At 37.0% G+C, this 22,015-nt stretch overlaps 1 protein-coding gene and 1 pseudogene across 1 annotated transcript; one reads left to right on the forward strand and one right to left on the reverse strand.

Annotated features, from left to right (window-relative positions):
- The first annotated feature begins 1,374 nt into the window (after positions 1-1,374).
- LOC148815766 (protein N-terminal asparagine amidohydrolase-like) lies at positions 1,375-18,237 on the forward strand. Its single transcript, XM_088904780.1, has 10 exons — positions 1,375-1,492; positions 2,358-2,460; positions 3,497-3,562; positions 9,711-9,813; positions 10,284-10,357; positions 10,914-10,967; positions 11,081-11,134; positions 13,065-14,647; positions 16,032-16,151; positions 17,449-18,237. The coding sequence occupies exons 1-6, from the start codon at positions 1,409-1,411 to the stop codon at positions 10,928-10,930; spliced, it is 447 nt and encodes a 148-aa protein (XP_088760906.1). The 5' UTR covers positions 1,375-1,408; the 3' UTR covers positions 10,931-10,967; positions 11,081-11,134; positions 13,065-14,647; positions 16,032-16,151; positions 17,449-18,237.
- Positions 14,641-15,852, reverse strand: LOC148815767 (uncharacterized; annotated as a pseudogene).
- Positions 18,238-22,015: the final 3,778 nt, after the last annotated feature.

Genomic DNA, 22,015 nt, shown 5'->3' on the forward strand with positions numbered 1-22,015 from the left:
TGCTGTAAGAGTTTCTGGACTGTTTGTAAGCCTGTTCGCTGGTACCTGTATAAAAAAGTTTCAGCTACTGAGCCATTTTCATACATGAGTCATTTACTATTGACAATATCTTAAACAAGACAGGGAAGGTAACACTGATTTAAACTTGGTAATAATATACAGTAATTCAGTCAGGAAAGCACAGCACAGTGAAAGTGAAAGTCTGTGTAGCTGTTCTGTGTTTGATTCCAGAGTGGGGCCCTCTGTGTGTGGGATTTAAAGGTCTCCCCAAGTTCATGTGGATTTTCACCATGTTGCACACATCCAAAGTCTCTGAAATATCTTTATGTTGTTGTGTGTGAGTGTGTTCTGTACAGGGTGTGCTCTGTACTAACTGGAAGGGCTTTGTGTCAGTATGACCCCGAGCAGGAGTAAGCAATTTTCTTAAGAGACAACTTCTCTAGGGGATTAATGAAGCCTGGATTGAATTTCTGTGAAACTGAAACTCCTTTTTCCTTATCAAGTGATGTACAGATAGTTTCCTGTTTTGTAAGATCATCTATCTATATTGATGGTGCCACAATTGTGCAATGAAGTTGCTGACTGATTTTATTTTGTTGCACTTTAGGAACAATGGCTTTACAGTACCATACAACTGCCACAACGTTATTGCATAAAAAACAACAAAAGTGCTTGTTGCCTAAAAACCTTTATTACTATCTATCATATCCTCTATTAAAGCAGAGAGTGTTCATTGTGTAACAATGTATTTCCGACGTGTGTATTTAAAGTTTCCATCTGCTGTCACATTATGTATTCTATGTAGTATAAAGTTGAAAGCATCTTACTAATTAGGGATAATCCTATAGTTAGTACAAAGCTTATTACCAAACGTCCTCATGCTGGTTTAATCTAATTTTATTATCTTTCTTAAGCTACAGCATACAGTAGTATACATTTAATATATTGACCTCCCACAGTTTTTCATATTGATTTATTTTCATTTAAATATTCCCTTGTTGGTACAAAGACAATTTATTTAAAATATAAAATTTATTAATATTTAAATACATTAAAATGTATTTAAATGCATCATTATGACACTCTATAGATAAAGAATGTAAATATAACTGTTTATAAAAACATTAAAACACTAATTATATGTAGGGCAGCTAAGGAGAAACAAAATCAGAACTAGAAATGACTAGTTTTGCTTTGGGTGTGCTGAAATGTGTAGTTAATTGCACAACTACCAAACAAGGAAGTAAAGTAAATTCTAAGAAACTTAAAAAAAATACCCAGCATGGATTAAGCAAGTCAGCAGGTCAGCAGGTCATATCCTCCTGTATAAAAATGAAAATTTGTGTTCTTAGTCACCACATAATCAACGATCACTGTTTCACTTACAGTAACAGTCCAAATCAGCACCATGCCCTTGTCTGTGACACACAAGTTGGTTGAGGACTTTGAAACTATTGAAGAATTCTGGGCAAAATATGGAGAAGATTTACAGGTACTATACAATGCTTTTTTATATATCTTGCAAAAAAATAAATTATTGCAACATAAAAGTCAAATAAAACATGCATATTGGAACCTTTTACAGCATACATGGCGTTGTATGGGAAGAAATGTAAAACATTTTACTTTCTGTCGAAGCTCTGAACTTGAATACATGTACTATGTTTGTTTTCCATGCTAGAATACATTACTATTCATATATTTTTCATAATTAATCAAATGCTTAATAAACACATATAAACTGTTTATCCAGTATACTACTGTACATTTTAAAATATGCTGGAAATTATACTTTGTTCACATTCATGACATTGACACCCAATCAGTGGTTCCAATCAATATTTAAGTATAGTCTTAAAAGACGTATTGGACAATTAGTGCTTATAAATTGTATACATATAAGCATTTCATTTGTGTCATTTAATTTGATGACCGAGTATCTGCATTAAAAACTGACCGCTGACAGTGAATTTTGAAATGACTTCTTGTACAGCACAGTATTGTATGTATTTAATAAATAAACGATATAGTTTCATCAGTCACAGTATTGATAATTGAGGCATGCATGAAGCACAGCTACAAAACAGTGCTGGCAATGCAGACTATTATGTATCGAATTAATCTGTTTGAAGTGTAATTCATGTAAAGAAACAGAGGTAAAGGAAGACTTTCTGCTGTCTTTCTGCTGTCTGTCGTCATGCTTTTTTCAGCAGTTTGGAAACATTGGCATTTGCGGAGCGATTCCCAAAACTTTGAAGCTGTCTCAAACTGTCTCTGGGTATATTAAAAGTCATTCAAAATCCTTTTATACAAAAGCTGGATTTTCCATGCAGTGACAGAATGATTTTGTGTTACAGCCTGAAGCTGAAAAATTCAAGCAGCAACCAGAAGTGATTGAGCAACCAGATCATCTGCTTTATGTTTCTCAGAGAGAATATGCAACGATTGACCTTAGTAAAGGTAGAATCCTGAAATGTATTTTATATTCAAAAAACGTTGTTTCCATATAAGTTTACATTCCATGAATCTGCAGATTGTGGGGAAAGAGGTAGACTTTGTTGCTGTGTTTTCAAAGAAGTTTTATATTGTTCCTTAGGTATTCTTAATTGCACCACTTCTGTTGAGTTATGTGGAGTGATGGTGCTCTAGCTGTTATGCTTTGCAATATAAAGGAGATTACAAAACATAGCAAAAGAATGACTTTTTATGATGAATTGTTTATTGTCTTTTATGAAAAAGTGTCAAAATCATCATTTACAGTCAAAACAGGGGGATCTGATGAGGGCTTAAGCAAAAGAAATAAAGTAGAACAAAAACACAAGTACAACTAAAGTTAGATTATTATAAAGAAAAGCAAATACATACTGTATAGCCCCATTGCAGGAGAGGTGACTACAGATTTGACAGTTCAAGACGGTGGGAAACAGTTGAAAAGATGGAGATGGGGGAAGAAAGGGAGGCGAGATGGGGTGGAGCTGGGGAGGATTTTATATCCATTGATGAATGTCATTTAAAAACAGATGACAAGACGTGAAATCACTTACCACTTACAATTTACTCAAAGCTTTAATTTTGTGAATAACTTCAAATAAAGTACATGACCAGTGACCTGTGCTGTGGACTGATATGGTAGCTGGGTCATATTTTGGAATAAAAATAAAGTTTCTTATAAAAAGGACATTTTTATTACATCAAAAGGTTTAATGCCAACGTTGAAATATGACCCCAAAGTACAACTGAACCATCTAGGAATGTTCGTTTCTATGTTGAGTCAACATATCAGGTTCTTTAAAGACAGTTTAATAATATTATAGGAGACAGGAAGTGTTAACAATAGCTATATCCATCTTGAATGGATTACAAATAGTGATAATCATTGTTTTACTATAAGGTGAAGTATTTTAGAAAAGCACATAACAAATACAGGGAGAAAAGAAGCCAAACAAAGACTGAAGTGCAAAGAACATTTTGTGACATTTTTTTCCAACTGCTACAGGACCTGTGACTAGAATCGGAAGTGATGAGGCAACCACCTGCCACATTATTGTCCTCCACTGCCCAGGTTAGTTACTGCTTAACTGGAGCAGACAAGTAAAAGTAGCAAGACATTTTTAAAAAGGACTCTACAAGAACATGGAAGCAATGTTTTTTTTTATTTCAGAAAATAGCAACTATTATCTGAAAATAGTTATAAATGAGTACTTTTCTTTCATTTTTCCTTTACATTCTGACAGGACTTTTCTGACATTTGGCTAATCTAGCCTGCTTTGTAGTGAGTACCTACTGTAACTGGTCCAAGAATCTACAGATGCAGCCATTCAAAATGGGTGCGTTATTTTGCGGCATACCCCGGTGGGCGTGTCGCGGTATCACGCAGTGTCACGTGGTTAATCGCGCGTCATTTGACGCTCTGCCGGAAACTATCCGGCGTCACCTTGTAAAACCGCCAGGGGGAGCTTAACCTCTCATGTACAGCATTTGAGCCTTTAATTTTGAACAGTGTATTACAGCATGTTAATCTTCAGTCATTAAAATGTTGGTATATTTTATGAAAGCAAGATTGCTCAGTTGGACAAAAGTACACAACCTACCTTTATCAGAAATATGTATGCATCAAAGCCTTTACCGAAGATATTACTAATAGTATTAATAATGGATGACTTTGGACAAGCTGTATACTCAAAGTATAATTTCTTTAGCACATTTGTACAAGCACTTGGAATCTGTCCAAGCCATACTTTGTCAGGCATTTTGTTTTACTTCAACGGGCATAAAAACTTCCTTGCTTTTAACAGGGCGTTTCATAATTTCTAACTACGAAAATGATTTAAAATGCGACACCTATCATTCAACTAGAGCTTAAAATATCACAAGGAAAAATACACACCGGTATTCCATTTCTCCCTAAACATTGTAAGCTTCGAAGTCTTTAACTAACGTGATACTGGAGTCAACAAGCATACTTTTAGAATTTGATTAAAAGGGAATATAATATGGAATCGCGTGTCTCAAGAATTTAATAACGGTATGATTATATCCGTGTACTGCGGCAGGGCTGTGTAGGGCTGTTTCGCCTACCTGCTCATGTGAGCTGTCTTGTAGCCGACTGGTCTAGGTGCGTGCCTGCCAACGGGCAGATTGTGTGCTCGAATTCAGCTGGTGCTGGACCTTCCAGTTTTATTTATTTATTTTTTAATCGCGTAACATATTACCGTATGCAAACTGTACTGTATACAGTATGTATATGTATATTTAATGTCTTAACTGTGCCCGTTTAAGTATTGAATATTCATATCTAATTTTACCACTGAAGGGAAATCTTAACATAAACATACAGTATATGGCTGGTCTCGGTACTTTAAAGAAAACATACACACCAGTATTCCATTTCTCCCTAAACATTGTAAGCTTCGAAGTCTTTAACTAACGTGATACCGGAGTCAACAAGCATACTTTTAGAATTTGATTAAAAGGGAATATAATATGGAATCGCGTATCTCAAGAAATTAATAACGATATAATTATATTCATGTTGCAAAAGAACTGCAACGGACATAAAAACTCCCTTGCTTTTAACAGAGCGTTCCATAATTTCTAACTACGAAAATGCCAGGTGAAAGGATTTGTAAACATATTTTGTTAAAGCAAGTCAGTTTTTTCTGCAACACATAAAATACATTTTTCCAAGAAAGTTTAGCCTTTGTCACTAATGAAACCACTAAATAAAGACATAAATATAGAAATCTTAAGATTTGTTTTATTTAATGTTGGTAGCAGGATGAACTGTCAGAGTGTATATTTTGCTCGCAAAGTTGCTGCAAGATGTTAACAGTGAAAAAGGTATTTAGAAATGAGTTATTTCAAGATGAAAAAGAAAACATACACGAAACATGGTTTCATTACGACCAGAATCGGTCTTGAGATATTCTTAACTTGATTTACAGTATTTGAGAGGTATGTCTTAACACCGATACTACAGTGCTTAAGTACTGCTCACTTATATGTTTCTAGGTTTATATTATGCATTTCATACGGTCAAATTACTTTTGAGCAACTAATAAGAAGCGCGAAACGGTATGCATTTTACTTTCGTTTTGTGCTGGGACCCGTGGATTGATTAGAGATATCAAGTACATACAAGGCATTTTTTAAATGTTGTAGTTCGTCTTGAAAAAATGTTACGAGTACATCATCTATCAACAATCACACAGGTTCTGTTTCCATATTGCGGATTTTGGTTAGGTATTATCAAATCCAGTGGCGCTGTTAGTTTACTGAGTCCCATGTCACATGGTCTGTGATTGAAGCCAGTTAGACCGGTTTAATTCGTCACAGCCAGCACTCTTCAGGTGTGAGGGTCTTCTGCTCAGAATGAAACGCTAAAATGTTTGTGTATATTCTAATGGTAGTGGGGGCAGGGTGTGTGGGAACAGGTTTGGTTGAAATTGCATTAGAGATCTATGTTCTTCACACCTGAAACATTTTCTCTGAAAGCATTTTCTTCGCAGTTTAACCGATCTTGTTACAGCATGTTACAGTTTACTTTTATTAACCATATTAATTTTAAGTGCTTAATGTAAAATCTTGTAAAAATATATTTTCATTTCATTGTTCAAATATACATTAAGTCTGACTATCATATAATAAGTTAAATACAAAACTAAAGAAAAAATAGGGTTAAATATAATTCAAAATATTTTGCTAACAATGTTAACTGTTTATGAATAATAAAATGTATTAACTAAGGAGTAGGATGGCACAGTTGTTAGTATGTTTTTTGTTTTGTTTCTTTTTCATAAATACAACAGTAGTACCTGATGTCTCAGTGGCTTTCAAAATTAAATTATGCAATAAATAACCACATGTAAGACTCTGATGCTTAAAATGTTTAGGGAGAAAGTGGAATACTGGTGTGTATTTTTTCTTTAAACTACCAATACCAGCCATATACAGTCTGTAACGTAGGGATTTCTATACGTCTTTATTTAGTGTTTACATTAGTGACAAAGGCTAAACTTTTAGCTTCAGTAACGTGTACATATCTCCCCTTTTTATAAAACAACATGGTTGAAAACTGTTCCAGAGAAACTGTTGTTTCATCAGTGAAAAGTACATCATGAAATGCCTCTCCCTGTTCAATCCACTGGAAAAAAGAAAAGGAGCATAAAGCTTCTGATGGTCATAAACGATATTCATTTAGGAGCAGCATCAGAGGTATGTTTTTAACTGCACTGCATTGGAGAGAATACCATAGTGTGTTTTTTTTTTTACTCCCTGGCGGAAACTGGCTTCCAGAAGAATCAGTATGGCTCAGAGATTAAATAAAACTTCACTCGCACCAAACAAATGTATATTTCTAAATATCACAACATGATCGAATTTAAGTCATTTTAATAACAATGAATAGTCACCTAGGCGTTACAATGTAAACATTTATATTGATTTAAATCGCGTTTAAATCACCTTTATTTAAAACCCATAAATAAAGCTGATACTGTTTAGACTTCCAATTATTTAAAACTGTATTAAAGCAGCACGATACACAATGCAACGTAAATCGCTATCTTTGTCTTCTGTGTAATAATGTTCACCTCTCTGTCCAGCAAATTTACAGGTTAAAAACAATACTGTTAGGCTGGGAAAACGATTTTTTTTAAGAAATACAAAATGAGATATAATGATATGTTCCGGCTTAGACATTAACGAAGAGCATAACGCGTGTACTGCATACACTGCAAGTACAACCCCCCTCTCTGCAGGAGTGCTGGCTGCGACGAATTGAACCGGTCTCACGGGTATTTTCAAAGTAGGAGGCGAGATTTTCAGCGAAAGACACTCCCCCCCCCCCCCCCCCTCAAAAACCCAGTAAGTACAGTACTTACTAGTTAAAGGCTAGGCTCCCGACTACGGCGAAAGGAACCCTTCTTTCATTAGAATACAATGAACATATTTTAGCCCTGAATGAATAAATAGCAAACATGGTTTACATAAAAGACATTTTTCCAAGAAAGTTTAGCCTTTGTCACTAATGAAACCACTAAATAAAGACATAAATATAAAAATCTTAAGATTTTTAAAATGCATGACTTTGCTAAAATTTATTTGAAAATAAAAACAATTACAACCGCCAGGGGAGAGAGAGAACAGGGGAGGGATGTTGGTTTTGCATAAGGGGCGGGGCTATGGAAATTAGGTCTGTTTGGGAATGTGTAGTTACATGTTCTGGCTGTTTGTGAATTATCGTTGTTGAGTATGGAGTGTTGAGGTATTGATTTTGTGTAATGCTTTATGTTGAAAATTGAGGTGGATTTTGTTTATGATAAACAGGATAAACTGGGATGGGAGGAAGGTTTGGTTTTGCATAAGGGGCGGGATTATGATAATTGGAGGACTTTGCGAGAGTGAAATGGTTTGATATATTTGATTTTGTATTGTGGTTGTTATCTATGTTTTTGGTTGGTATTATGTTTATATGGTTGTTTTTGTTGGTTGGTTGTTATTATGGTTATTAATAATACGATCTATAGTTGAAATCTGAGCCTAAATAAAAAGAAAAAGCAAGTGATTAGGTTTATGAGCAATCTAATTACTTATTCGTTTAAAACGCTATATAAAATAAAGTTTATTATTAATTTGCTGCACAGAGCGGTGAATATTATTATGCATAAGACAAAGATAACGATCCTGATCAGTTTAGAAATCTGTGTACGCTGTAAGGTTTTTACTTCTTAAACTTTTAAAATACACGTTTTGAATAGAAAGAAATCCTCTTCCTGTTACAGTATGTATAGCAAACCAGCACGTCTTTTTTCTCCAATCAGAGGGGTGTCAGATGGTGTCAGCCAATCACCATTCTGCGTTGGGTAGCAACGGGTGACTGTTCTCAGGCGGAAGATGTAAACAGCTTAATGTTCGTGTTAAATAATTTTTTTAAATTCAATTAAACGGGCACAGTTAAGACATTAAATATACATATACATACTGTATACAGTACAGTTTGCATACGGTAATATGTTTATGTTACGCGATTAAAAAATAAATAAATAAAACTGGAAGGTCCAGCACCAGCTGGATTCGAGCACACACCCTGCCCGTTGGCAGGCACGCACCTAGACCAGTCGGCTACAAGACAGCGCGCATGAGCAGGCAGGCGAAACAGCCCTACACAGCCCTGCCGCAGTACACGGATATAATCATACCGGTATTAAATTCTTGAGATACGCGATTCCATATTATATTCCCTTTTAATCAAATTCTAAAAGTATGCTTGTTGACTCCGGTATCACGTTAGTTAAAGACTTCGAAGCTTACAATGTTTAGGGAGAAATGGAATACCGGTGTGTATTTTTTTCTTTAAAGTACCAAGACCAGCTATATACTGTATGTTTATGTTCCAAAATTAACATCGTTTATGGCTTTCACACGCGTTACAGTATGCTCCTATTCTTTTTATGCTCAGCTACTAAGATTTCCCTTCAGTGGTAAAATTCAATATCTACAACGGGCACAGCAAAGACGTTTTTACTGTAAGTCTTTCTACGACAGACCAACGGACCACGAGTGCCCCTGTCGGTCAACCAATCACTTACTGCGGTGCCACGCGTCATCTTGCGTCATACTGAGCGACGTCACCTGCGGTACGTGTCTGTGACGCGCACTTCGAATGGCTGCATCTGTAATCTAGCCATTTCCTGAAAGCAGGGACACTTTGTTATACAAAGAGTTTATACTAAACATAAGAATGAGATCAATTAGCTATTTGTAACTAAACAGGAGATGAATGGTTTCCTCTCATTTATAGCCTTCATAGTGTCCTTAGATTTTTTTATTACTTGCTCAGATTTACTTATACACAAGCAAGAATGTGTTATTTTATACAAAACAATAAATATGTTACTAAACTTCCAAGCTGAACTCTCTTCAGCAAAAAACAGTTCACCTGTCACACATATGTAGTAGTGTTCTTGTTTATTTAGTCAGGAGTCACGTTTACCATCCTGCACACCACTGTGCATATTTTAATGTTGTTAGTTTTCCTATCAAAAGCTTTCTGGGATATTCTTTCTGCTTTACAGGTAATTGTTCAGCAGTGCTTTATCTCACACAACCCAACTCTGTCCCTCTGATAGATAAAATAATATAATAGCTGTTTTCACACTGGACATTTCACACTGCCAACATTTAGTACTAGCTGCTCTGCTCTTTTTCAGGCACTGGCAAGGTCAGCTTGGCTCACATTGATGGCTCCAAAGTGGGTGTTGGAGTGAAAGCATTGGTTGAAGAGATGAAAAAACAATGCAAGGATTTCTCACAGTATGTCATTATAAATAACAATCCTTATAATAGTCCTACACATCAATATTCTAAGACTAAACAGGAACTGTATTTTGTGTAGCTCAGGAGTATCATACATGCAGAAAGTACATTTCTTTGCACATTTCTGGTGCTGACTATCATACTCTGGGTCCTGCTTAGTTAGATCTGATGAAAGTATCCATCCATCAATGTAGTAGTCAGGATACAACCTGGACAGGACACCAGTCCATCACAGAGTACACAAACACAGACACACACGCTCACACCAGAAGGAAACCCACACAAACATAGGGAGAGCATACAAACTCACACAGATAGCACCCAGGTCCAGAATTGAACGCAGGGCCCCAGCAATACAAGCCAGCAATGCTAACCATTGTGCCACCCTCTGCTGAAACCATACTTCACAATTTTACAACTGGTAACAACTGGGCAAGTTTAAAGAAAGTGTATTTTTTTTACAACAGGCTAGATCTCTACATGGTTGGGGGATTCATTGATAAGAAAGGGATTTCCCATGACAACACCATGAAACTGCTTCGTGAGTGAAACTGGCTTAATATTTGTTACAGGCTGTAACAGTGTAATTCAAATTAGAATCTTATCAGAACATAAACTTTGATAATACTGTATGTATAAAGTCGTGGTCTCTATTGTAAATTTTACTTTTGAATTTCAGAACAGAAAATAAAGTTATAAATTGTTCTTATAAGCATAGCAAAACTACAGGTAATCAAAGGTGCATGTTTTTTTTATTAAAACATTGTGATGGCTTGCTTATCTTTATAGATTAATTTCACGATCCACACATCTCACAGATCTAAGAACAGGATTAGTGGAGTGGATGGTTCAAAGGTGCACAAACAAAAACAGAAATAAAACTATCAATCAATCCATTTACTATTTGCTTCACACAATGCAGGCTTACAGAGGAGCCGAAGTCTACTGTATCTCATCCAGCAATTCGCACAAGTTGGGGTACACCCTGGTCAGGACACCAGTCCATCACAGGGCACACACAGACACATAGAGGCAAAATACACATTTTAACAGACTTTCTTACAGGTATCCTTCATTTCTCATTTGTGTAATTGCAGGTGAATTTATGAAGTAAGACTGACAAATTGAACTTCAGCTGGCCTGTGTGTCAGGTAATGCTGCAGACCCAGAAACCATGTGTAAACGTTTTCATAAGGAACATTTGGATTGGTTTCTCAGTCTCCCACAAGGTGGCTCCAGGCTTATATTTTCCTTTTTTTTCTAGAGCTGAATGATGCTGTCAGACAGGGGAATCACTGGCCAGTGGTATATGGTGTAGGTAAGACCATTAATGCATTAAAGCTATGAATACAGACTCAAAAGACATGCAGAAAGAGCAAAATCAAATTATTACTCAGCATTAAACGAGGAGAAACAGAATTGAATATGTGAAGGAAGGATATATCAAAACTGCCTAAATGTTATAACAAACTGTACAATTACTTTCAGAATTCTTGAACAGTACATATAAGGTTAGAAGACACTGTCAAGCTTGGACTGGGACTGACTTTCATCCCACTGTTGCCAATGGCAGCCCCAGCACTTGCATGAGCTCACAACCAACTACTGAGCATGTGTACACTAGGCCGAGGAGCCTGTCAGTCAGACCCACATTCCAGCCATCAAAGCAGGTCTTCATCAGTTTAACAAACTCCTTATTTAAGGCAGCTCATTCCGTTGTGCGTTTCTGTGCATGCCAATGCTTCACTTTTCTCCTGAAAAAAAACTACTCCTACTGGACCACTGATACAGTGGAAATCGTCTTTTTCTTTTTTCTGCAAGTGCGCTCAGGATTCTCCACAGGCAGTTCACCATTTGTTTGTATCCCATCTTTTAGCAGTTCCATCTTTTTCCCCAATGGGAGCCTCGTCCATTTTCATTCCTCTCTCATTTTAACCTCAATCCCTCTCACTTAGTTTCAGGCAGTCTATTACTTCAGCCCTTTACACCACATTACCTGTCTGCCCACATTTTCTCTCTCTCTTTATTTTCAGAAGTGCCCGAAATTCTTTGCTTGGGCTTCAGCCAGTCCCCTGGCTGCAGATTTTTTTTCTAAACAAAAGCTGCAGCAAGACACTCTGAGTATGAGTATCTGTATAATGCCTGATAATTGGAAGACACGATTGTCGAGTTTTTTCTGATTCCAACCACTGAAAAGGAGAAGCTGTAATATAAGAACTGAGTGAAAGATCTCAGGAAATCAACTCATATTTTACTTTAGATAATAGCCAGGCTTTCTTGGCACATTAAAATGTTATGTAAGGGGTAACACTTTATTCAGAACTACTTTTTGCTTTGAATCCAAAGTACAGCACCTAGCAATTAAAATGGGTGTCAGGAAACTTTTCCTCTCGGTCGCAGGTTCTTTTTATTTCTCAGAACTACTAGTACATCCACAGACCAGACAAGACAGTAATCATCTAAAATATCATATTTTATTACAGTATTCTGATCTTCCCATCACATAAACATAACACAGTCATTCCAATAACTACACACCCAATGCACAGAGCACATGATGTGACTCACTCATAGAGCAGTCAAGGGCTCCAGTTACCAGAACAAATGACCCAAATGATTAGTCTGTCACTGCTTCTCTCCAGAACCTGCCTGTGTCTCCTTACACTACGGTGAACATCCCTAGAGGGATTGGATTCATCCCCAGAGGGATTGGAAGTGCACCTGTGATGTCTTGGGTGGAGGCAGAGCTAACTGCTCAGGGCTCATTGAAGAACTGGCTGAGCCAGATGGGGAGGTTTACATACATTGTGAATTTACACCCTGTTCCAGAATCCCCTTCAGGTAACAGGCACAGTCAAAGCTGCCTTGAAACCCCACCCCACCAAAGTGTGTGGTAATTAATGGCATCTGTGCTATGTGGACCTTTGGTCAGGGTAAGAAATTCAAAGACCAAGGCATAGCATTAACACTACCCATTCAATGACCACTTATGATCAATCAGCCCCAGACATCTTTTGTCCCACACCCATTATTTTTCACTCTGTGACAAAATTAAGGCAGAAGAACCAAACCAAGGGGAAAATTTAGGAAATTAAGGTAACACAGTGTGAAAATGACTCAACAACAAGAAAAAAAATCACTTTCCATCTTACCTTTATTGACATCTGCCTACAAGAAACAATTGCAGCTCTCATCACCAATCGATTTAAATAATGTCTATTTTTCCTTTACATCCATCCTCTTTCTAGGTGTGAAGATGGTTGGTAACTCTTTTCACATCTATCCGGCTACATTTCCTGATAAGGGCCCTGATACCACTCTGAGAAGAGCAAGACTGACAGTCGACAAGATGGTATAAAAAGCTGCGTCATAGTACCGTCTGGGTGATCTCAGAAGCTAGTCAAAAAGAAGCAGTAACACTTTGCGACCCCCACACATTCTGAAACACAGAATCACAATGCACGTAGAAAAGCACTGTGTTTTAAAATACTGGAGGATATTTTGCACGTGTAATACAGTTGGTCATGTGGACCACTGGTTACTAGAAATGATCAACTCAGGCAATATCCTTAAAGGAAAGTGTCAGTGTTTTCAGAATAAGCCTTTTTTATAGCGTGATGACATAACATTTGTTTCCATCAGACTATGACATTGGTGTTTTTAAATTTCAAAATCACTGTGCACTGAAATACAAATAAGATTTTAAATGAACTTGGAGGAAATTACAGATTTACAGATATTAATTGTGGTATTCTTTTCCAAAAAGAATGAAGATTTTGCACGTAAAATAGCACCATAGATAATGGTACACTAAGAAATATTGTCTCCTTCTTTTTTGCCTACAGGATGGTCTCAATGGCAGCTCAGAAACAGGAAACAAAATTTGATTTGAAGATGAGCCTGAGTTGACAAATTGGACACAGATAACGAAAAATCAGTAGATTTTGAAAATTAATTTTAAATTAATTAAATTAAAACAGATTGTAGGAGTGACAATTTTTGGCAATTATTTTTGCCATCAGAATGCGTGTTTTGTGTGATTGGCTTTAATTCACAGTCTGGATCCTGACTATGATTCACCAGTCATTATACACAGGCATCTTACACTGGTCAGCAGCCTGTATTATTGAACAGTCTTTGTCCTCTAACACTGATTTTAAAAAATTTGTATTGTTAATATGTGGTATTATATTTGTATGAATAGAAGTTTGGACAATGTTGGGGGCATTTTAGAAACTATTGGGGCAGTTAATAACTAAAACTTTGTTTTCCAACAACCTTTGCAGAAAATGTTCTAGTAACATTATACTGTTCTAAAATGCAATGAGTACAGAGAGTTTATTTCTGTGGATCACAAACATAGTTTAAGAAAGAGGAAAATACAATCTACAGTATATTTAGTTTTTTTTTTTATTTGCTTCCTCCACCTTTTGCTCATTTGAGACTCCCTTCCTAAATATCCATTAAGCCTATTGGTAACATGTGCACATGTCTGTGTGAAATAGAAAAAGGCTTGAATGTTTTAATGACAGTATAACATTGCAATGTTATTTGGTATAAAAATGCACATCTCTACCATATATACTTTTTGAGTGAAACTGTTATTCATATTCATCAGCAAAATTATATAATACATTTGAAGTGATTTGCATTTATATTAATTGAATATGTATTTATAGAGATTTAGGTGGGTAGCTGCGTCAGCATGCGTAGGCTGCAAAGGAACAAGTAATAGGTTTATTCCATGCTGAAAAAAAGAAGAGAGAAAAAACACAACGTTTCGGCCGTGGAGCCTTCTTCAGGTGTGAGACAGACAAGGCAGTAGGCAAAGGTAATGTAGTGGGAGAACAAAGGCTGGGAGGGAGGAGGGGTTAGAGGCGGGAGCAGGGGACAGAAAGAGAGGCCAATCAAGAGGTGTGAAGTCAGGATAGGTGTGAAACGAAACTTCCAATGAATGGAGAAAATTTAGTAGAATAGTAGTCTGTCGTTAAGAGAAGGGGGAAGGTGTGATCCTAGCTGCAGGATAAGTTTGGTTTTGGTAGTCTTTCTGATGTATGAGTTCGGAAAACCATCTTTGAGAACACAGACGGAGAGATTAGAGTGGTCGTGGCCGTCAGAGGTGAAATGAGAAACAATGGGCTTGGAGAGATCTTTAATCTTCACAGCCTTGACGTGTTCTCTGAAGCGGTCTCCAAGTTTCCTTCCTGTTTCTCCAATGTAGAGAGAATCTGGGCATTTACTGCAAGAGATACAGTAAATAAGGTTGCTGGAGGTACAAGATGCCATCTGGGTGATCCGGAATTGTCCTGAGGGGCCTTGAATGAGTGTGTTGTTGGATGTGTACTTGCAGGTGATACAGCGAGCTCTGATGCAAGGGGAAGTACCTGGTGTGGATGGTTGCTGAGTGCGGTCAAGGGAGCTGTGAACAAGAAGGCTATGCAGATTAGGTTATCGGCAATATGAGATGATGGGGCAGTCAGAAAAGAGGGCCCCAATGGAGGGATCATCCTGTAGGATGGAAAAGTTGTCGTTAATAGTCCTGGGGATAGGAAGTGTGTTAGGGTGGTAGGGAAGCACCAAAGGAATGCGGTTGTTACGGCGGGAGTTCCTGATTGGGTTGATGGTCCGAGGGGTGTTTTTGGCTCGGGCAAGGACCCTGTCAATAACACTGCTGGGGTATCCTCTGTTGATGAAAAAGGAGTACATTTTGAGGGCTTGGTTCTCGAAGTCGATGTCATCGCTGCATAGTCGTCGTAGCCGAAGGGACTGTGAAAAAGGGAGAGAGTTTTTATTATGTTTGGGGTGAAATGAGCTATACAAGAGATAGCTGTGTGAATCCGTGGGTTTGTAATAAACCGAAGTGGAGAGTCGGGGGTAGTTGATGGAGAAGTTGATGTCTAGAAACGGAAGAGTAGTGGAAGATATGTTAACCGTATATTTGAAGGACGGGTGGAAGTTGGTGAAATAGTGCAGGAAGCACTCAAGCTGATCGTAGGAGCATGTGGCCGCACCGACGCAATTATAATTATAATTATTTTATAATAAAGATGTGAAGGAAAACATTTCATTGGAAACAGGAGAGTCATTAGACTTTTACAGTAGTATAGTAGTGTTGACAGAGAGCCTTGTTCAGTACCAGTACTTTTCATTTACAGTACTTGTGGCTACACAAGATTAAATTGGAATACTTCTGCTGTTTTATGTTTATTCTGTAGATGCGTAGAGTGTACGACACTGAGAGAAACAGGCTGATTGTTGGACCTTACAACTTCTTTGAAAATATATTGAAGACTGACGATGACAGCCGTGATTTGACAGATGGGGATATAAGAAGGGTAAATTTGATCAGACGTCTGTTAATATCCATATAGATGAGGATGAAGTCAACGACTGACATCTAGATTTAATTTCTACACGTGTCTTCAAGCACTTTTAATCTTTTTCATTTATACTTTCAATTAAGCCAAAAATAGTGTTTCTGTGGATGTGTGATAATATAAATGTGGTATAAAACAGAATAAGGTATTACTTTTTCATCTTTGATTACAATTATCCCTTCTGAACATAATAAAGAAGGTATAAGTATACCTATTTTGATCTATAAAAATGACTTCAATAACAGTAATTCTAAAATATCAAAGTAGTATAAAAACATCTCCACAGAAATAGGCCCATACTGGTAGTGAGAACAAATATTATACAGTACATTTCATATGGGAAATTTACAGTTTCACAAAGATATGCACAAAAGGGATCTCAATGTTTATTTAGATGCTTCTATTAAGGGCCATAGAGGAATGAATTAAAAAATAAATTATAGCACAAAAAGTGAAATTTAAACTCTGGCACATTATGATTAAGTCTTACAATGCACTAATCAGACTTTACTTATAGTCATGGAAAGAGTTCAAAGTGTACCAAATAAAATGGTTATTGATCTCCGGGTCTGCTTTCCTGTCATATAAAGACAGGTAAAGAAGTTGAATATCTGTAAGTTTTTGATGTAATACCAGTTTTGTCAATAATTTGCATTCAACTGCAGAAGACTGAAATCATTTGTTTTGAAATTCCAGCTCATCAGGCCATACATTTATTAACCCCTCTAAGGAATTAACGGCTATCAATATAGCAGAAAAGGCTTCAGTATAAAAGGAAAACAATGGGTTTCTTTAATCATCTACTGAGTTAATCACATAAATTACATGTGAGTTGACTGACTGATTAGATGTGTGGAGAATTGATTTGATCCTGGGATTGTCTACAAAATAAGCAAGTCAGCTTCTGCAGCTACAGTATTTCATAGACAGGTGTCAGTAATGTAATTTGCCTGACAATTGTTTATATGTATTGACAAATTAAAATTTGTGCCACTTATAATAATAAACTTTATTTTATATAGTGCCTTGAAAGGTGGCTTTTCAAAGTGCTCTACAGAATGACAACAACAATAAAAATAATTTTAGAAATACACAAGATAAACATGTTGAGAATACTCAGAGGAGACAGTAGATGGTGGTACTAAATACAGTAAAGGACTTGACATGACAATACAACCATAATATGACCTATTGAGAAAACTATGATATAATATATAATGTAAATGACATTCATTCTGTTTCATATTTTCTACAGGCTTTTTCAACCTCACCTCTTGTTGAAAGGCCAGAATTCATCCAAATGATAAAGGAGCAGTACAAGTATCTTGCAGACCATTTGAAGCTACAAATAATACCCAGTCTTCCTATTGAATATTTAATGAACCATGGAAAATGGATTCCATGCACTAACTAAATAACACATTATAAAAGAAAATAAGTGACACGACTGCATTTACTTCCCAAGTCCCTCAACTAAAAGAATGTTACTAAAATTCAAAGAGTGATGGGTCAGTCCACTTAATGCTTTTGATCGCAAAAAATAAAAAGAATGTTGATTTCTTTCCTGCTACATTTACAAAAATAAAGAGGATTTTGAAAATAACATGTTTTAATTATGAAATTATGAAATTCTTGATAATGTATGCTTATCGATGGTTTCAACTTATAGTGAAGGGACTGAATAAATCTAATAGCCCATATACGCCAGTCATTAATATTGATTTTAAAGTGGATGTTGATTTGCTGATTGATTACTGTTGATTATCTTAGTATTGCTTACTCTTGTTCATGTCTGTATACTCTTGTATCATTCCGGTCTAAGTCTCAAGATACGGTATGTAGCGGCAATGCTTGTTAATAAGACAGAATTAAGTGTTGCAGTGCTTTCCCAAATGAGGCCCCATCTCTCTGTTCATCTCTGTGGTGCAGCCACAGAGAAACTATTCATGCAGGCTGATTTAAAGATGTTTTCTTTTGATAAGGGACAGCTCCCAAAGGGGGATGCACTTAGCTAAGCCTGGCTATCATGATCAATGGTCATCCATTGGCGCCTATCTGTCTAGGGAGTGCCAGATGGACATCTGGACTGCATTCCTAGGTGTCAGGAGTAAATGACTCATATCTCACCTTGATCAACCAATCAGGGACTGGTAGGGCCGAGTAACCCACGTGGGACTCTGATGCCCATGGAACTTTCAGCCAATGAATGAGCTGAAGTTTCTCCAGGTAAAAACAGGCAACACAGAGCTCTGAGAATTCTGTGGACAATTCAAAAGGGAATTCAAAGGAGATTTCCAGGGCAGGACAGCCCAGGAGCAGAAGGCTCCCAAGGGCAGGACATTCTCGCAGCGTGCCTCCTGACCATCCTGAGACTCAGCCCGGACAACCACGGAACGGCCAGTGTGTCCGAGTGCCAGAACTTTCCTCTGTTTTAAGAGTCTAGAGCGGAGGTTGCCAGAGAGTGACCCGAGGATCCACCCGAGGTTAGCATCAGCACCAAGCCTCGTGAACAGGTCGGAACTGTGGACAGCTGAATCACTATTCAGAACTAGCGCTTCATCAGGAACGAACCGGTCCTGATGAATCCCCAGAGATTGGATGAGTATTCAACTTCAATGCATTACAACTCGAGAATTCAATTGTTATCCCAACCAGTTGATATAAATTTAATTCCTAAGAGTTATGTACTTGTTTTGAGTATCTAATGTAGAAGTTATAACCAAGTTCATTTATGAAACGGTCTAAATGAATGATATACCGAACGTATGTCCTCTTGATATGTGTAACTCTTTGTAACTGACTGAATATATACCTTTTGTATTCTGATAACCCTCTCGATAAGATCTGTTAGGTTTATATGCATATTCTATGTATTAATAAATGTATCCTCGTGTATTAGTCCTGTGTGTGTGCATTGTTTGAGTTATATCGCATGGTTGGATTCTAAAGCCATCAAAAGAGTCAATTTTGTGATTTACTGCTACAATTAATAATTGTCCCAGTAAATGCCCAAACCCTGCAGAACTGGTGCCTTCAGAGAGCACACTACAGGTACATGAAGCTGAAATCCCACATTCCCCACAAGAACATGTGTGTCAAGCAGTCAAGAAAGACATAACACAGCCTTGATTGCAGAGTTCGGAGGGTGGTGGACCAGAAGATGTTGTACAGCAGCTAAGGGTTGGTAGAGGTTTCATTAAAAACCTCTAAAGGGGAGGTACTGCCCACACCTGTTCAAGAGGACACCAAAGTCATCATCCCTGAAATGCATGGCGATGGAAAATGGAATCGAGGCATTAACTAAATAACAATATAAAATGTGTAAAAAATGGAAAATGGATTCCAATTAAATAACAAAAGATAAAAAAAGAGTGACACGGCTGCATTTACTGCCCAAGTCTCACAACTAAAAGATTGTTACTAAAATTCAAAGATTGCATTGAATGTTGATTTTTTTTCTTGCTACATCAACAAAAATAAAGATGATTTAAAAAATAAATAATCATTGTTTTAATTACAAAAAGTCATCAATGGTTCCTAATAATGTATGGTTGTCGATGCTTTTAACTTATAGTGAAAGGACTGAGTAAATCTAATAGCCCATATTCTCCAATTATCAATATTGATATTACCACTGAAGCTGATTTGCTGATTTATTACTGTTGTCTTATTATTGCTCATTATTACTGTGTGTTCATGTCATGATATTCTTGTATCATTCTGACCTAAGCCTCAAGATACAGTACATGAAGCTGACATCCTACGGGAACATTTAGAATATGTTACTTAAATTGTCACTGAAGCCCTGATGAGGAACACAGCCTTGATGGAGGAACTCAGTGGGTAGTGGACCAGAACATATAGCTTAGGGTTGGTAGAGGTTTTATTAAAAACATCTAAAGGTTAGGTGCTACCCACACCAATTGATGAAGACATGAGATGAGGGAGACTAGAGGGGAGTATTATGGGGTGAAATCTAGGAGAGTAGGTGGGATGGCTAAATGATAGGTATTGCACTAGGCAATTTATTAAGCAGTTAGGGCTAGAAAGTGGGATAGAGGTGGGAAATAGTTAGCCAGGCACTCCCAACTAAAAGTGTATTGAATGCCAGGTGCTTGCTCATATTCTTTGGGATTCCTGATTTTGTGGAACACTCGCTGTGCACTTCAAGAATCGAATAATATCTATCCGAGGCAAAAGACTTCTTTCAGTCGAGCCTGGCTGCTTGCCTCCAACCCTGACAATGACAGCGTGGGCTTCAAACCATGAAATGTCTTTTGAAATGGAAATGAAGGTTTCTTTTAACTAAAGGCAAGATGAAATAAAAACTTTGGAAAATGTTGTTCAGCCTCATTTCAGTGATTAGAAAAATCACACAACTTCTCTAATTATGGTAATAGAGGTACATTTGAGCAGAATTCTCTTTTACATCTCTCTCGGTTCTACAGTTTCTTTCATCTTAGCTCCTTGCCTTAGCAGTTCAGTGCAGGCAGTAATGGTGGCAGTCCTGTGACTAGTTGTGAAGTCACCAGGACCTTGGAGAGCAAGGGCAGAATGTGATGCAACAAACCAATATAACACCTTCCTCATTTCTGGATCATTCTGTTGGAGTGTAAGCCTACCTTCATTCCTCCTTGAACTGCAGTCTGAGTGGCATTGGTTGAGTCATTGTTTTACTTGTGGGATCTAAGGGCATACACATACAGGATGGCTTGTTTTAAGTTATCACAGTTTTGTATAACACACACTCCTGAAAAGCTGGCCTTTGAGATGACCATTGCCTGATTTAGGTTCAATGCAACAGAATAATGATGAACTAATTCAATGCAACAGAATAATGATGAACGAATTCTAAACTAATACAGTAATTCTAGCTGAAAGCTGGTCAGAGCTGTTACACAGTATACCGTGAAATTTGATTTGGATTTCTTAATTTTCCTACAAACTTACTAACAGTTAGTTACAAACTTCTCAGTAGTTTTAACTTAATCCTGTTATACTGTAGCATGGTGTGTACTGTATGTGAATATAGATATGGTTCTGGTTCTCAATAATTATTTTGCAAATTATAGTCAAGCACACAAAATGTTGTTCATAGCTATCTAAAAATTTACATCTGACAAAGCTCAGCTTGATACTTGAGTCTTTTGCCTTTTTTCAAAATATTTTACTTGTTTTTCTTGAGGCAAAAATCTATTATTTTTATCTACAGTAAATGAATTATCTCAACTGCAGGGTATTATTACTCTTCATGTAATAGGTTTCTGTCTGTGAGATGACGAACAGACCTGCAGTGATCGCTGACTTTAATCAATACCTTCGCCAGCAGGTTAGACTGTTAGCAAGGGTGTTCTGAGGAATAGTTGTGGGTTTAGCCATTGTCAATACAAGATAGGAGAAAGGTTTCTCTCTTTATGAGAAAAATAAGAAGGGTACTTTAGCTTTGGAGTTGCAGTGAGGTTCTGTGATGAATTCCTGAGCAACCGTGTGAGGTTCATATATAGAGTCTTCACTTTAAATGGAGCAGCTGTAGTTAATAATCTGGCTGCATTCGCACACAGCTTTCAGATCCCTGAGATATGAGGTGTTGTTTCCCAGCTCATGTGTCAGTCAGCAGATAAAAAGATGATAGAAAAATTGATTGTTGGCACTACAACCAAAGTCACACAGTTATGCCTTAAAAGTACTACAAATTGAACAATTTCAATCTCAAATGGAGAATTTTCTCTCTGAATTGTGAATAAGTGGATGATTGCAGCTATTTATTCTATGAAATAAATAAAAGTTATGATTAGGAGACCTACCACATTGTTTGCTCAAAT

Source organism: Atractosteus spatula, chromosome 24 (assembly GCF_055471065.1).
Source record: "Atractosteus spatula isolate fAtrSpa1 chromosome 24, fAtrSpa1.hap1, whole genome shotgun sequence".
Classification (NCBI taxonomy): Eukaryota; Metazoa; Chordata; class Actinopteri; order Semionotiformes; family Lepisosteidae; genus Atractosteus; species Atractosteus spatula.